Below are 16,565 nucleotides of genomic sequence, written 5' to 3' on the forward strand. Positions count from 1 at the left end.
TACTAATGTTGTTATAATTATTATTGGAGCTCTGACAAACTTATGTGGGTTTATTGGGTGATATACCTAAAAAATAGCAAAAGCTCTTGAGTTCTTTTGTACAAGGAAGCTGAAAGATAATTTTTTTTGACGATATTCTATGAATGTATAGAAATCATTTTGTTTTATCTTATGAATAATTAATCCCATTCAAATTTAGAAAAAAGGTTCAAAGAACATTTTGAGAGAGTCGGTATCATTTGACGGAATTGAGGTGGAGGAAGTTAAAGAGTTAATAGAGGTGCTTTAAAAATTTCGTCAAAGTATGTCCCTCTAAAAAACAAAATTAGGGTGGTTTGTTTTTATTAGAACACTCTGTATCTCATGAATAGATGGTCTGATTCAATTTTGGTAAAAAAATTTGAAAAGATTCTTTCAATAGCTTTCATTTGATGTGTCACAAGTGGGGTACTGCCATTTAAATTTTTAAAGTTGGGGTGCGTGAGCGTTACAGAGTTTCTGAGGGTGCTTTAAAAATTACGGCAAAAATTGTCCCTTTCGGAAACAAAATTGACCTGTTTTAGCGTTTTTGCAAATTCTTTTTAGTTTCTGAGATATTGGAGGTTGCTTGTTTTCATTGGGCCACTCTGTAGTATACAGGGTGATCCAGGGGTGCGTGCAAGGTCCATAAACTTTTTTCTATCCAAGTTATCGACTTGCTTTTTTTTCACAATAGTCCCTATACCCAATGAAGCACATTTTAAAAATATTTTTAAATAAAAACCCCCAATTTATGTTACATTTTTAAATTCGCCACTAAATTGTCGATATAATCCATTCGGTTTCTTAGAATTATCATCTGCAATAATTTTTGACTTATGTCAATTTATGTTTCAAAATAGCATCGTGCATAGAAAAATTCATAACTTAAGAACCATTCAAAATAATTTAACCAACTTTTCTTCAGTCGATTCCTCAAATTTCAACTCAACTTTTGAGATAAAAGCAAACTCTGAATCGATGCTCCATCGCCTACTACTATTTTTTTAATTGACAAATTACAAATAGTAGTAAATCGACTTTTTCAAATACAACACCCTATATTTTATTGCATCATTGTATGACATTTTTTATGAACTTTTTGCCAATATAAGATTTCTGAGATCTACTTTATAAAATTTGTGAGATTTCTGCAAAATGAAAAATGTCGATGTTTTTTTTTAAAAAAAAAAAAGGGATCGAATAGGCCGATGTCGTAAAATTTGACACATCAATAAAATTCTGAAAAAAATATGTTTCAACAAAATGAAATTGTAATCGAAACAGGAGTAAATCACAAAAGAAACAAGTTTAGTAATTTTTACAAGAACAGGAAAGGATGATTGACAGGAAACAATGTAAAAATTTTGAGAAAAGGCTACTTATAGAAAATGCCCAAATAAGTCACAAGCTACTAGTCTTAGTAAATGAGCTCGGAACTCTAGCAAGCGTTGCTTCAACAGTTAAATAGAAGGCCTGAATCAAACGCCAATGGCCTACTAGATTCCTTTTTTTTTTTTTCGGAAAAAATTAAAAAAAAATTATTTTGCAAAAATTTCACAAATTTCGCAAAGTAGATCCGACAAACTCTATATTGTAATAAATAAAAATATTTTTAAAATGCGCATCATTATTGAAGCTACTACTTAAAAACAATTAAATCGATAGCTTGGATAAAAAAAAAAGTTAAGAGCTTGCACGCACCTGTGGGTCACCCTGTAGATCATAGACCACTCTATGTAGTCTGAATTTTTCTCGTAATTATTCATCCTTCTCTCACCGTGATTTATTCGTAGCGACAGAAAAAGACAGGAAAGGGTCGCAGAGTGGTATCATAAAAAATATATGACGGACAAACATGCAACGAATGACGTGTAAAAAAGCGAGCAGCTCTTAAAATAATGAAATTTCTAGAGAAGAGTGGCAGGAATGAGGCATGCTTTTGTCTCGTCCGTATGCAGCTAAGTTTTCGCGACATTCTTCCTCTTTGATGCACCACTTTGCGGTTTCGCTCGAAACGATAATATTAATTATAAGATCATTTAGTTCTACTTTTAAAAGCACTTCTCTAAAAACGTAGATAAAGCAACTTTGAATAGAAAAATTAACTTATGAAGAAGAGATTTTTTTGAGAATCAAATTCAATTCATGTGCTATTACGAACGTTATTTGCCATTAAATATTGAACAGTCACGTTAGAGAGGCGTACACAGCAATTTTCCAAACTTTGAATAAACTGAATGCGGTTCCGAGTTATTCCGGAATTATAAACTAACATTAGCTAGAGTCGGACCGTGCTACCGGCTCGGTTAGTTAAATTAGTTTGTTTAATACGTGTTTCATACTTGTGAATACCGTGTGCATACACTGTGGCCATACACTAGAAGAGGTCAAACGCCATAACAACTTGAAAGCTAATTATTTTGCTCCATAACAAGTTTGTTTCCGACGATCAATAACCATCGGCGTATATTTCAGACACCTAAAAACAACTATTTCTGACACTTTTCCAATTAATCCTTTATGACCGCTACTTTTCCCTCCGCGATCAATGTTTCCATAACATTGAGCAGAACAGATGTGCTAAAATCAATTGCGGTACGAAATACGAAAGCTTTCAGATATAGGAACACTTCAGGCGCGGCCAAAAACTTGTACTAAATTTAGATAATCTCTGACCAAAAACAGCCCTACACATTTTATGTCACGCAACGCTTAAAACAATTCTCCGAAAAAATGTACAATTTTTTCAAACTCTAAAGAAGTTACTTAAAGAAGTTTCTCGAGAACACTCCTCTTGGATTTTGTGTACTTTGTCAAGAAAGTGAAACGAAATTAATTTGTCGGAGCCTCGAGAGGATGAAAGTTAATAAGAATGACATTCGCTCAAAATATAGGCCCCTCGTTCTGGTTGAAACGTTCTTATCTGAAATTTCAATTCATTTTCACTATGGGTTTTTTTCTTAATAATCGTCTAATTTCCCGATCGGATAAAATAAGGATTTGGCCCAACCCTCGTCGGATGTGAATTATTTTATTCAACAGATGTGAACCGATTTGCGATGAGAAATTCATCTAAAATGACTCAAGTAGCGACAGTTAGATTTTAATTTTGACTATTAAGATAGTCGTGATGCTATTTCCGGCCAATGATAATAGATCAAGTGTTTTTTTTAACTGGTTTAATTGCACTATGAGTTGGAGCATCCGTTGCAAGTCGTCACCATCTTAACCTCGCAAAGAACTCGATAATTAATTGATCCATGTGTTTGGCGACGACACATGCGGGTGACTGTTTTTATCATCCTTTCCAATTAAATCATCACTGTCATTGTGGAAAAAACGGTGCCATTAGACAATATCATCCGCCCGATTTGTGTCTCCCAATAAGGTGAGAAAGGGTAGAAAGCCACCTCTAGACTAAAGTCAATCAACAATATTTTAAATGTTGATCACCTCTTTCAATATTAAAACCCACTCACTTTACACCCTGCAGCTTCCTTTAATTATTTTATTACTAAACTGATATTTTGTGTTTCACAAGATGTCAATTAATATGGCAAATTTTTATCAGAAAAATTGACGTTTATATTAATTTTTTTAATAAAAACCAGTTTGATAATCAAATTTAAAAAAATATTAAACTAAATGTTGTTTAAATTTACTACCAACTTGTTCACAAAAATTTCACATTCGAAACCAACATTAACTTTAAAGGCTCTTTACTTATTATAAAAAAGACAACTTATAAAAATATCAGTACAATTAAGCTCACAACCTTAACATAATACAGGGTAACTTTTAAAAAACGGCAGGTACCGCAGAAGTTTTATTTAAGGCCCGATTTCCAAAAATAAAAAACTAAATTAAACAGTTTTTCGTATAAGCTGACAATTTTAGAATTTTTCTAAATGTCATAGTAAGATATCTTGGGCTATATGTATTCACCTTCCCAATTTTAAAGAGGGACCCAATTTTTTGTTTTATTAATTTGGAAGATATTAGTGTTCTTAGTACAGACATGTGCTGTACTTTTACTGAAAATTATTGTTTCAAAAGATCAAAGTTGAAAAAAATTAATACAAGTTAATAAAATCTAGTTGCATGGTGCCGATAAAAAAATTGACTTTAACAATAATTTTATTAAAAGTAAACAAAATAAATAAATAAATAATAATAAAATAAATCAGTTACACTAAATTAAATGTTTTTCTCCCTATGATAAGTAATTATTATTGTCATTTCTTATTAAATAACTAAAAAATAATGGCAATGCTTTCTTTCATTTGCAGTTTTTTTGACATTACAAGAATGGCATTGTCATTTGACAATATACAACGAAATTTTATTAACATTTGTTAATTTTTTTCAACTTTGATATTTTTTCTAACAATAACTTTTAGTAAAAGTGGAACATATTGCACATGTCTGCACCAAGAAAACTAATATAGTCGTATTGACGACGGTAGTCATGTGCGTCATCAATTTCATTTTTTCATTAACAACACAAAAGTGAAATAACAATAATTCCATCACAATGTAAATTGAAACAATTAAAGGGTCTCTAAGGATGGTAGCCTTAAATATTAATTTACATATGTACTTCAACTACACCACTTAAATGTCATGTTCGTGTGAATTTGTCAATTTGATATTGACAGTAAAATTATTGTCGTCGTTAAAAGTCTTTTTGGTATAATTTTTTTTGTTTTACATATCATTAATTTCTTTTAATAATTCCTTAGGATTAAATAACTTCCATAAAATCAGGCATAAATGCACTTGTGTTAAAAAAACTAAAAACAATCTTATAATAAATAATTCAAATCCTATTTTAGTACTTTACATATTGTGTCTGTCATAGCACAAACTACACTCTGTAAATAAAATTGTAAATATTATTTGAGATATTTGAGGTAAATATGAGCGTTGTTTAAGTCCATTATTTGATGAAGTAATTAACAGTACAAATTGAAATCGCCGCATTACTATGTCTCCCACGTAAGTGATTTTCTGATTTTCATAAGATCAGAATAAAAGCTTCTTAACGTCGATTGTTTGTTTTCAAAAGATGTAAGATGCAACTTTGTTTTGTAGACGTCTTGAATTTCAACTTTTTCCTTTCTCTTACTGGAAGAATGCAAAAGATCGTCTATAGTTTTAAACTCTTATAAAGAAGAAATTACTTGTGTTTATTCCTTATATTTATGATTTTGTATCCGTTTTCTTCCCGTTTTACCCATTTTTCTTTGTAACAGAAAATCGGTTTTACGGTGATGTACACTAAAGCTTGCGAATTTTTAGATACAACAACCAAAAACATTAATTAATTAATGGATACACTCCATGTAAAAAGTCATTTCCAATTTATTACATTAAATTTTAAATGCTTTTGCAAAGAATCGTACTCGTACAAAGCAACACTTTCATCAGATAAACAACTTCTAATTCGTATTATCCCTTTTTTTAATAAACAAATGTTATTGTCAAAATCGGGTATAAGTAGTTCATATCGCTTTAAAATGGAAAATTGAGAAATAAGATCTACATTACGTATCCAGATTTGGGGTGACCAATACATCTAGTTCATAAATTTCTTCAATTAAAGCCATACAACGAAAATTCTTTCTGATTTTGATACTGACATTTGTTTACTAAATGGAAAAGACTTTAGATGTTGAACCTAACTTTAAAAAAATGACGTTTTGTCATCGCGATGTAAACGTGGTAAAGTGAAACGTCAGATGACAACCGGTCTACCCTCGTGATTATTACTATATCTTCCAAATTATGAAGAAAAAATATGGGTTTCAATTTAAAATTAGAAAGTTGAATATACCCCAAAGTATACTATGACAATTAGAAAAAATCTAAAATTGTCAGCTTGTACTGTATTAAAAGCAATTTTTGCAACACTAATACCCTATACTGTTTCTATGGTGCATTTAAGCTTGCTGCTATGTTGTCGTTATCTATAAAGTACGTCGTCAATAGCAACGTATCTTATTAGTCTATAACACACGCTGATGCATTTTGTTGTCAATTTTGACATTTCTTTATAATAACTTCTGAATTTAGTAAAATTTCTGATTCAATATTAGTGTTGCAGAACATTTTGAAGGCAACACAAGTTTTATAGTTTAAAACTCTAGTTGTCTTAAACGCTATTAATTTATTTTTTTAATGTTTGAAATCGGGCCACAAATAAAAATTCTACGGCGCCTGCCGTTTTGTAAAAACACCCTGTATAAAAAACTGGGGGCTAACTTGACTCATCTCCATCCTCTTTCTCCATCGTCCCCAATTCCATACCTTGGGAATTTCAATTGTTTACGTATGGATATGCTCTGAGAAGAGGGCGTTATTGTCAGATCAATTGTTTGCCGTTTGTATTCGGCTGAATATCAGTTGCGGGTTCGTAAAGTTTAGTATTCCAACCCTCAGTGTGTTTATATTTGAGTTATTGGATTGTTGGGTAGCTCCAGTATTAGGTGAATCCGAGCTTGTGTGCTTTACGGAAATTAGACGCGAGCAGACTGAATTGCTGATTCTTTTGACTCACCTTGTGTGAAAGAAACCGCTACGGCCAGCATTATGGTTACTGTACAGACTGCAAAACTCAGACTGGTACCGGCAGACATCTTGTACTATTAAAACCTGTTCGTTGACCGCACAAAGCCACCACTGTATCTGTAACAAAGCAAAACAATTACATTAAAACTACGTCACTTTGGAGATAAAGTTAAACGAACAAGGCCGGCAATTCACAATTAAACCGACCCAAGCACAACTTTGCCGAAACGATTCCTCGACGGATGCACCATTTTCCTAATCGAATACTTCTCCATCGGCGCAAAAATAACCACCTGCACCAAGTTCGTCTTTTATTTCATTTCGCCCCATTGATAGCACAACTGCCAACTATTCCCATTATCATACACTTTTCTTTAACCAACAATAACGAGCAAAGTTTTTCGGTTATCGTTTCGCGGGTGCTTGGAAATGCGCCAAAAACAACACTTCGCATCCTTTCTTCATTAATATGTTACAGTGGCGTGTTTTTCACTGGGAGTTCCCAGAATTATTGGTACAGAGGGGGGCTGCTTATAGTATTCCATGGGGCAGGGTCCAGAGAGGAAAGTGACAGACTTCCTTCCCATGACACTGCGAAAGTCAAGACAGCGTTACCAAATCCTGATGTTAATTGTAACTTTTAAAGGGTTTTGGGAATTTGTGAATAAAATATATACAGGATGAATAGAAAGAAACTATGAAACCAAGCGGTTTTTTAATCATTTGCCTCCAAAAATAATAATTAATATAAATTGAAATAATATAAAAATGTAATCGTATTTTGAGAACGAAATTTTGTTGTAATTTATAAATTCCAATTTATGTAAAAAAAACTTTTTTTGGAAAAATTAAATATAAAGTAGATAGTTGTTTGTAATCCTTAGATCACAACCTTCATGAGAAAAATGGTTTTATAGTGGGTTGCCATTAAAAAAAAAAAAATTTTCTAGGATTTAAAAAAACATCAATTTCGAAAATTTTATTCTTGATAAAACATCATATTTTTATAGTATTTTATCAAAAAATTACAAAACTTTCGATTCCACACTTTTTAATCACCTGGTATGTATTTGAAAGAAGTAACTTTTTAACAAACTGTCCCTTTAAAGCAGAACAAGTGTGGTCCATTTTTTATCGAAAGTGGTTGATAAAACCTATGCAGACTGCATAAATGTTGCATTTATAATATTTCTTTTTTTATGTTTATTTTTTCCAACACTAGTACAGTGGAACTCCTTTATACCGAGTCCCGGTTATAACAAAAAATCGGATATAACGAGTAAATCGTCTGCTCCCTTACCATTTTGTATAATACTCAATGTAAAATTCCCCCTCTATAGCGAGTATTTTTCTGGAATTGAGGTGGATATAACACTACTTTTATTTTGTCCAAGATCGGTAATAGCGAGAAATTTTGAGAAATTTTGGAAACAGATCGGTTATAACGAAAATTCCTAGAAGAAATAAAAATCCTGCCAGTCTTTGTAAATCTTGTTTTGTGTGCTAGTGGCCTTATTTTTCTCACTTTCTCAGTCTTGAATAACTTTCCAAGCAGAAAACACTTTGTCTTTCTGTATTAATATGTCATCCTAGAAAAGAAAAACAATTTCTATCAAAGAAAAAATGTCAATAATAAAAGAGTTCGAAAGTAGTAAAAAACTAGCTGTAATCTGCAAAGAGAAAAATTTAGCCAGTTCTACACTGACAAAAATTTTAAAGAAAAGGGACAATATTACGAGTTCAACTGGAAATTTTTTGTCAAAAGTAAAAAAGTTACATACTGCTAAAAATGCCAACTTAGATAAAGCCGTTTTTACTTGGCTCAAAGTGAATCGCTAATTCAATATGTCCATAAGTAGGACCATGTTAAAGGAAAAAGCAGAACAATTGGCAGGAAATATTGGGGATTCTCTAGAGAATTTTTTTTTAAACAAACAAAAATTAGAGATTTTTTTTCTTAAATCTTGTGTTAAACTTCTTTAATTTTCCGTTTTAATAAATAATTTGCTTAGTACGTGTGTAAAAACTTTTATCATCCATAACTGCTTATAGCGAAAATCGGTTATAACAAGCAAATACGTTGGCTTATCTACTATGTTGCCGTTATACATATACAGCTCTTCTATAAAATAGTCGTCAATCACAACGTATTTTATAAGTGCATTTTGTCAATTTTAGCATTATTTCGACAATTTTTTTTATACCAATTTCTGAATTTAGTAAAATTTCTGATTCAATATTAATGTTAGCAAAACTTTTAAGGACACAAGTTTTATAGTTTAAAAATCTAAATCGAATTTAGACTACAATTTCGATTTTTAAACTGTCTATTATAAAACTTTTGTTATCTTAATAGCTATATTTTACATACATGACATATAAAACTGATTTCAAATATAATATTGTAATATTATTTGCAAAATTTTTAATTTTTATCTTATAAAAGCTCTTTTATACAATTTAATTAATGTAACTTGAATTAGTTCTGCTCTAAAGGGACAAAATGTCATGCACAAATTTCTATAAACAATGTTTTGTACTTAAATACTTTTTAATTAAAAAAGAACTGAAATTTTATGATAAAACGCTACTAATAGCGTTAATAATTATTCTTCTATTGGAGTATTTTAAAATAAATATATGATTATATGTATGTAGGTACACCATCATATTTTTATGTATAGGAGTGTCCTATGCGTTCCTTCCGTTTGTTCGCGTCTAAGTACTAATTTCGGTGTATCGAAATTTAGGGACGTTTTATTCCTATATTGCGACTTTTCCGTTCATTGGCTCGCAAAATCCCAGTTTTAATTATATTTTTATTATTTTCGACATTTATCGTTCAATTTACAATAAATGCTGACGTCGTAAAAATATCCCCTTAATCCTAGTCGCTTTACGAGTCATTTAATGATCTGCATATAAAAATAAAGCATTTTAACGACGCGTCCTAAATTACTTATCAAATTCTCGGTTTTATTTATGAAACGATTTCATGGAGCCCAAATGTAACCTGACCGCTACCTGTGCAGATTGTTGGGGAATTAAAAAGAAAACAAGCGTTAACGCGATGCAGTTCATGCGGAAATGAAAATAACCACAACAATGCGACGACGGGGATGAAACAGAGAACGAGAAGAAGGGGTCGAGAACGTTCACCCACTGACACGAAAGAAAGAAAACATCGGAGATGTCTAAATTGTCTTTTGTGTTCTCATATCCTAATTACAAGATATGATATCAACGCTGTTCGGGTGTCGCCAAGGATTGAAAAGATTCCATCCAGTGTCGAGTTTTCCCTTATTTTGGTTTTATCAGAGTTCGAGGGATTTTTATCGAAACGGTCCGAGTGACCGATGACTGTCTAAATCCCCTAAACGCGTTCCAGTGCATTTTCGGCTTGTACGTTGGTAGATACTGGTGCGATAAGAGCCGCGGGTTTATTTGTTATTTCGCTACTGGATTTCGAAGAGGAAATCAATGCTTCCACCTCGCAAAAACTGACACGAATCAATACTTGCGAAAACTTAATCACTAATGATTTTTTATGACTCGTTGTGAAATATTATTTTATAGCATGTTGTAAAATCAACATGAAACTATGTAATTGTGCAATCTTCTAGTTTTGGGTGGAGTCGAACACTTTTAAGACAATGCTCAAGTCACGGTTTTATGAGCTTGCCGCACCTATTTTTCGCATTAGTGGATGGAGCAAACATGTTGAGGATGCTCAGGGTGAACGGTGAGAGGAGACTGAGAAAATGGCTTCAAGTTGCACATTAAGTTTTATTTCCAAACTAGGGAATTTCTCAATGTCACAGGTTTAAATACAGATGCCTTTAGCAACATTATAAAGTGCACGAATTTTTTTGAAGCTACAATGTTTCCTAAAAAATTATTGAATATTCATAAGTCATTAAGTTATAACTCATTAGTCGAAGTTAAAGTAATAAATATTGCAAAAAATCTTTGCACCAATAATTAAACTGCTAATTTTGGAGGTTTTATTTGTTTCAAAGATTCCATATTCAAAAACAATGTAGTGGTTGTAAAAAATAAATTTAAACCACACGATTATTTCCTACCCGACTCTCGACCCTATTTTAAAAGGACATCTTCAGGGGGGCTCCAGAAAGTATCCATAGAAAAATTGTTTGTACAATTAGTGGTTCTTACCTTTTTACAAAAGTTGTGAAAAATTATAAATTACAAACTATTAACACTACGACGAATAACGAATACACGACATTAAAAATTTTTAGTCAATTATAAATAAAACCAGATATTAAATTAAAATGACAACATTACAGTACTTAAATCACTAAATATTTTGACAGTAACCGGGAATTTTGAAACATTAGACATAACCTCTAAAACAAAACTTTGAACATAAAAAACCTAAACCAATGTAGTAAGAAATAAAGAAAGCCACCGTCCGCCAATTACAAGCTATCTGAAGAAGATGTCGTACGTGGGTGCTCCTTTGATGTCAGTTTGAGCGTTCAAGCAAGCTACTTTATTTAATTTGCAGCTTCTTCTACTTTCCAACGCTTCCAAGTTGTTCAGTACAACACCCTTGTTCGCTTTATGAAGAATATTGACGCAGGTAGTCTCAGATGTTGTGTGGCCTATTTCGAGAATATGTTTTGGGAATAAAGAATCCGTTTTGTTGAGTCTAATGCTCCTAAAGTGTTCTTTTAGCCTAGCCCTAAAGTTTCTAAACGTCCTGTACTGTTGCACTCCTCAAATTTAAGTTTATAAATCCCACATTCGTCCATTTGGTCAACTTTATCTTTATGGTTATACATGTTCTACATTCGATTAGTTGTGTTGAAAAATATTTTTATATTGCTGCTCAAACACTCTTTTTATTCTGAAAGTTTGTTGTTCGTAAAGGGTAGGCTTGCGAAGGATGGTTCTTGTTGCTTCTCTATGGTGTATGCCGATTGTAACAATCTTTTGTATTCTATCTTTTCCAATAACTTGTCTATTGTTCTTTCGCTAAATCCATTACGTGTGGTTATTTTCTTAATTATGTTCTTTTCCTATTTCTGAATCAGTTGATGTTTTAGGGCTCTATGTAAGTATGATCTACAAGGGAATAATTTCTGATCTTCAGGGGATTGGAATTTTGACGAATGGTGACCCAAGTATTTGCTGGTTTCCTGTATATACTCGATTGCAGTTTACCTTCTATATTATGTAGTGGTAAATCCAGGAAATGTATTGCTTTACTTGGCAATTCACATTCCAACGTAAATTAAATTTTCGGGTTGATATTGTTGATGTAATCCATAAACTGGTCGAGTTGTACCTCAGAGCCATTGCAGAGTACAAATGTATCATCTAGATATCTTTTGTATAGTAGGTAGTATTTCTTTCTATTCAAATCAAACCAAATCAAATACATATTGTTTCATATTAATATGTATCGAAGTAGTCATTAAAAGGGATCCTTTTAAGGTGGCAACTATGCGAAAATTCAAACAATCCTAACCTCAATCTTCCCTAAAAATTATTTTTTTTAATAAATGTGTACCCCAGGTAGCAAAAAATAATTAAAATTAACAAGGTAATTAACATAGAGTAGCAAACTTAAAAGTATTTGTCAATATTGATGTGATTGAATTTGTTCTCTTTTTGTGTGAATCTGCCTTTAAATAAAAGATGCATTTAGACTTTTACAACCTACTTGATGCATATTAAAATGAAAAAGATTATAGTAGACTACAAGCCCTCATTAAATCTATTATAAAGGATGATACCAGAAGGAGCTATGCCCAACTGATTAAGATAGACATCAAACTCGAAATCCTCTATGATGAACTTGCAAAGAAATGGCCTTTTAAAGTACTCAGCTACTTCCTGGCAACTGTTTTTTTCCTCACCCAAAAAATCAATGGAAAAAATATCAGGAAGCTCAATTCTAAACTTGACAATTTGAAGAACAACAGCTGCAATACGAAGACACACAACAATAGAAATGATAAGCAACCAGACCAAACACGAACCTTAACGTTTACAAAATCCGTGCTAAATTTTAGAACAATTTTTTCCAGGTAGAGATTAAAATTAATAATCGCGTGTTTTAGATTAATTATTTACAACCAGTATCAATATCCCACGATGGGTGCCCACCAAAGAAAAACATATGTATTAGAATTATACTAAATTCAAAATTAGTTATCCAAAAGACAACCCCAACGTAAAAATTTTGAAAAATATATGACTAACCAGAAAAAACAAAAAGAAGTGTGTCTAGGGTTTAAGTTATTAAAATATATATATCTAAAACTTCAACCACAAAAAAATCACAAAATTACAATTTATTATAATCGTCATTGTTTTCAAAAAAACTAGAAATATCTGCTATTATAGGTACACATCATTATTTTATATTTATACGAGTTATTTAAGTATTTAAAGTTTACATTTACTACAATTGTTAATACCTGTATTCGATCAAATTGATTCATAAAATGTAAATCGATTGATAATGTGCTTAGAAACCTATATGTACTTGAAAATCCAAGCATTTGTGGATTTAGGATTGTATGATTTCTCCCATGAAAACAAACAAAAAACGTAAGATTTAGATATAAAAAGCAGTCAAGTGGTTTTTATGATTCAGGATATATCACAGCTGAGCAATATGGCAATGACTAAGTATTTAACGAAAATATAACATTCTTTTAACCGTTGATTTTAAAAAAAATTAAACCTTTTTTTCTAAAAATGATACTTAAAGGCTTTTGATATCACGAATTGTGGGAGGTTAAGTAGCCGCATGTGCTGAAAACGTTATACAAGAAAATTAACATTCCCTCCTAGAAATTATATTTCTTTATGGCGAGATAGGCATGAAAATGCCGAAGTAACCCTCGATGGGGTGCCCCTATGGTCGGCTTCCTGCACCCTTCGCGCACGTGTCACGTCACTTGCCTCATTACATTGCATATAAATGTATGTATGATTTCCCCACAATCTCATATTGTCATCTTTTTCTGATTTATTCAGAGTACCAAGGATGGACGAATGTTGTGAAGCAAAGATTGGTCGAGGGATGTACGGGTTATTGATCAATGGGGGTTTATGCAGGATTACGATAGTTTTCGAGCTGTATTACGGCGATAACACTAATGGTTATCCACCGGAATAAATTATTGTTTTTAATATTGTCGAAGCATTGAAACGGATTTGGCGCTGCACGTGGATCGAGTGAATGGAGTGAATAGGTTAAAGTCGTTTTATGCTCTAAAGAAGTATTTTAAAATGTTGAAAGTTTTAAAAGTTTTGAGGTAACTTATTAACAAAGAAAGACGGGAGAGAGATGGAGGAAAACATCGCCTTGTGGGCACACGGAACAGGGCCAACTTCGTGCATAAATATTAATTCCATTATTATATTATTCAAAGTTCATAAATTTTAATAAGATGTACAAACAATACGTACATTATGTCGCTTTATATTTGCATTAATTCCAGTTTTCGCAGGCTTACCGAATTTTTCACAAAAAAAAAATAAGTGAAACGTATTAAAGCTGCTCGATTTACACGGTTTTTTCATCCGCAACAGCAGTATTTAAGGTACAACTCCTCGTTGCGATATTATCAGTGTTATTCCCGTTTTCATTCCGTTTTACATATTTATACTTTTAATAAAGCAGGAAATTGCCCTGCGAAAAGGCGCAGCGACAACACTAACAAAGAAGTCTCGAGCATAAAGAAAGTGCTTTAGAAGCTATTTTGTTTTTATTTTTGCGCCTTTGAGAGTTGTGCATTAGGATTTAGTTCTCGTGTCAGAAAAGACAGCAATTCACGTTTTCTATGAGTTGGAAATGCCGGGCGCGAACGGTTCAAAGTCTGTCTGTCAGTACACGGCGTAAAGATGGAAAACAAAGCCGGAGGGGCAAAAAAACGAAGAAACAGAAAACGAATCGAGATGCATCCGGACACAGTTTAAGAACGACGTTCCACTTCTCGTCTCAATTAATCGCCTCGATCAACGAAGGATCCTCCATCAATTGGAAACAACGCATCAGAGTGTCTTTCAAGTCGACAAAAGAAGATCCCCGTTCATTAAATGCACAAGAATCCAACAAAATCGAAGGTTTTTACATAACACACACATTTATTCAAATAATGGCAATAATTGAAGATAAATGTAAATGCAAATTGTTTTAAGTAACCTACTTTTCTAATTTATTGCTACGAATTACTTTCCTAAGGTTGACAGTAAAAATAAATGCAAAAACAAACTAAGAAACACCTTTTTAAAGTGGCGAAAAGTTTTTTAATTATTATAAGTGTTACCTTATGTACCTTCAACCACCAAACTAAATGGATCTAATGTTCCCCTCTCAATTAACTGTATGGTACATTCAACGAATACTAAAAATCCACTTATCAAATTAAAATAAATATATACAGGATGTTCAACGAAAATCTTCCAGACCACTGTTGACCATTCAACAAGAACAGAACTCTATCATGAATAATAATTCGAAAGACGTACCATATTAGCTATCTTTTTTCAACATTTGTAAACAGCCTTGTTACTCTCTCTGTTTTGAAGCTAATATTTATACGCTTTATTCATCATAACAATCGAAATTCAAGAGCTTTAAAAATCACAATGCCAGAATTTTTGACTTTAGTACCAAAATGTCAGAAGCTGTAAAATGTCAAAAACAGACAGAGGTCATGTCGTGTTCTTGATTCACACTACCCCCACCAGGAAATACAAAAATTGACGACTGTAGCTTAATTTCAAGTATTTGTTCAAAATTCAGTATAAATACAGGGTGTATCAGAACTCGCGCCCCAGAGAAAATTTTTCAAGTAAAATACGATACCAGACACACAAAAAAAAGACTAAATTATTAATTAAAAAAATGGTAAAATAGAAAAATTTTAAATAAAATAATACAAACAATTTGAAAATATTCAGTTCATCCCTTGCACTTTTAAGAGTAAAAATTGTTATTAAGAAGTTTGGTTATGTCAAAAAACACCCAGTTCATTCATTTCGAGTTTATTTTAAGAGTAAAAGTCAATATTTCGATTATTTTATTCCCGAAAAAATAAAGTACCAGATAGCTAGCTAATAAATTAACTGTTGTGTATCAGAATATTAGAAGTTTGAACAGAACAAAGTATACAAAACTTAATTATCCAAAAGTTTTAAAGCTAATGTAATATTGCTAATTGAGACCATGGTTAAAGACAAAATGGAATCTCATAAACATTTTGGTTAAATATTTTTTTTAATCATGTTAAAGAATTTATACTTTTCTCAACCGTTTTCACTTTTCAGTTCAGAAGGTTATTCAAAAATAAAAAAAATATTACAGTCATTATTTAAGATTAGAAAAAGTATAATATTAAACTAAGAAATGGCCATTTCCAGTCAGATAAATTACTCCACTTGCCTTCGGCTTATGTTGTAAATTTCATCTTCGTAGAAATGACCAACTTTCTCACTCGTTGCATTTTATACTATATTTCTTTTAACCATTTTGACTATTTTGTATGATTTTTTATTATGTCTGAAAACTGTTATAATAATTATGTATATTTTACATTTTTTTGATTTTTATTTTATTTAAATATAGGAATAATTAATATACAGGTGGTCCAAAAGTCTAGAAACGATTTTATTCTGGCGGAACTATCAATTTTTTGGCAAATAAATTTATAGGTGTGCAATGGCTATAAAAATGCTATTCAAAAAAAAAAGATTATTAATTAATTTTTTATACTTACGAGATAAACATAGTAAGATTTTTTTTTTAAATGGAAACCTACCACATTTTTTTTTTATAGACAACGAGCTTGTTACAAGAATTGTTGCTGTGCAAATTTTTTTTTTGGAAACCTCATACTTTTTTGTTAAAATTTGTTTCACTTACATGATTAAAGATTTTTTTTGAGTAAACTACCAGTTTTTTTTGGAAATAAATTAAGAAATGTTTA

At 31.6% G+C, this 16,565-nt stretch overlaps 1 protein-coding gene across 1 annotated transcript in view; it reads right to left on the reverse strand.

The window, feature by feature from the left end:
- LOC123008415 overlaps positions 1 to 16,565 on the reverse strand; it is a 181,979-nt gene that overhangs the window by 145,347 nt on the left and 20,067 nt on the right. The window contains exon 2 of the mRNA XM_044404199.1: positions 6,581 to 6,708. Coding sequence (XP_044260134.1) covers positions 6,581 to 6,659 — 79 coding nt within the window. The 5' untranslated portion in view covers positions 6,660 to 6,708. The remainder of the gene's footprint in view (positions 1 to 6,580; positions 6,709 to 16,565) is intronic.

The sequence above is a fragment of the Tribolium madens genome, unplaced genomic scaffold, assembly GCF_015345945.1.
Source record: "Tribolium madens isolate multiple individuals breed KSU strain unplaced genomic scaffold, Tmad_KSU_1.1 Scaffold_71;HRSCAF=194;Tcas5.2_LG6, whole genome shotgun sequence".
Classification (NCBI taxonomy): domain Eukaryota; kingdom Metazoa; phylum Arthropoda; class Insecta; order Coleoptera; family Tenebrionidae; genus Tribolium; species Tribolium madens.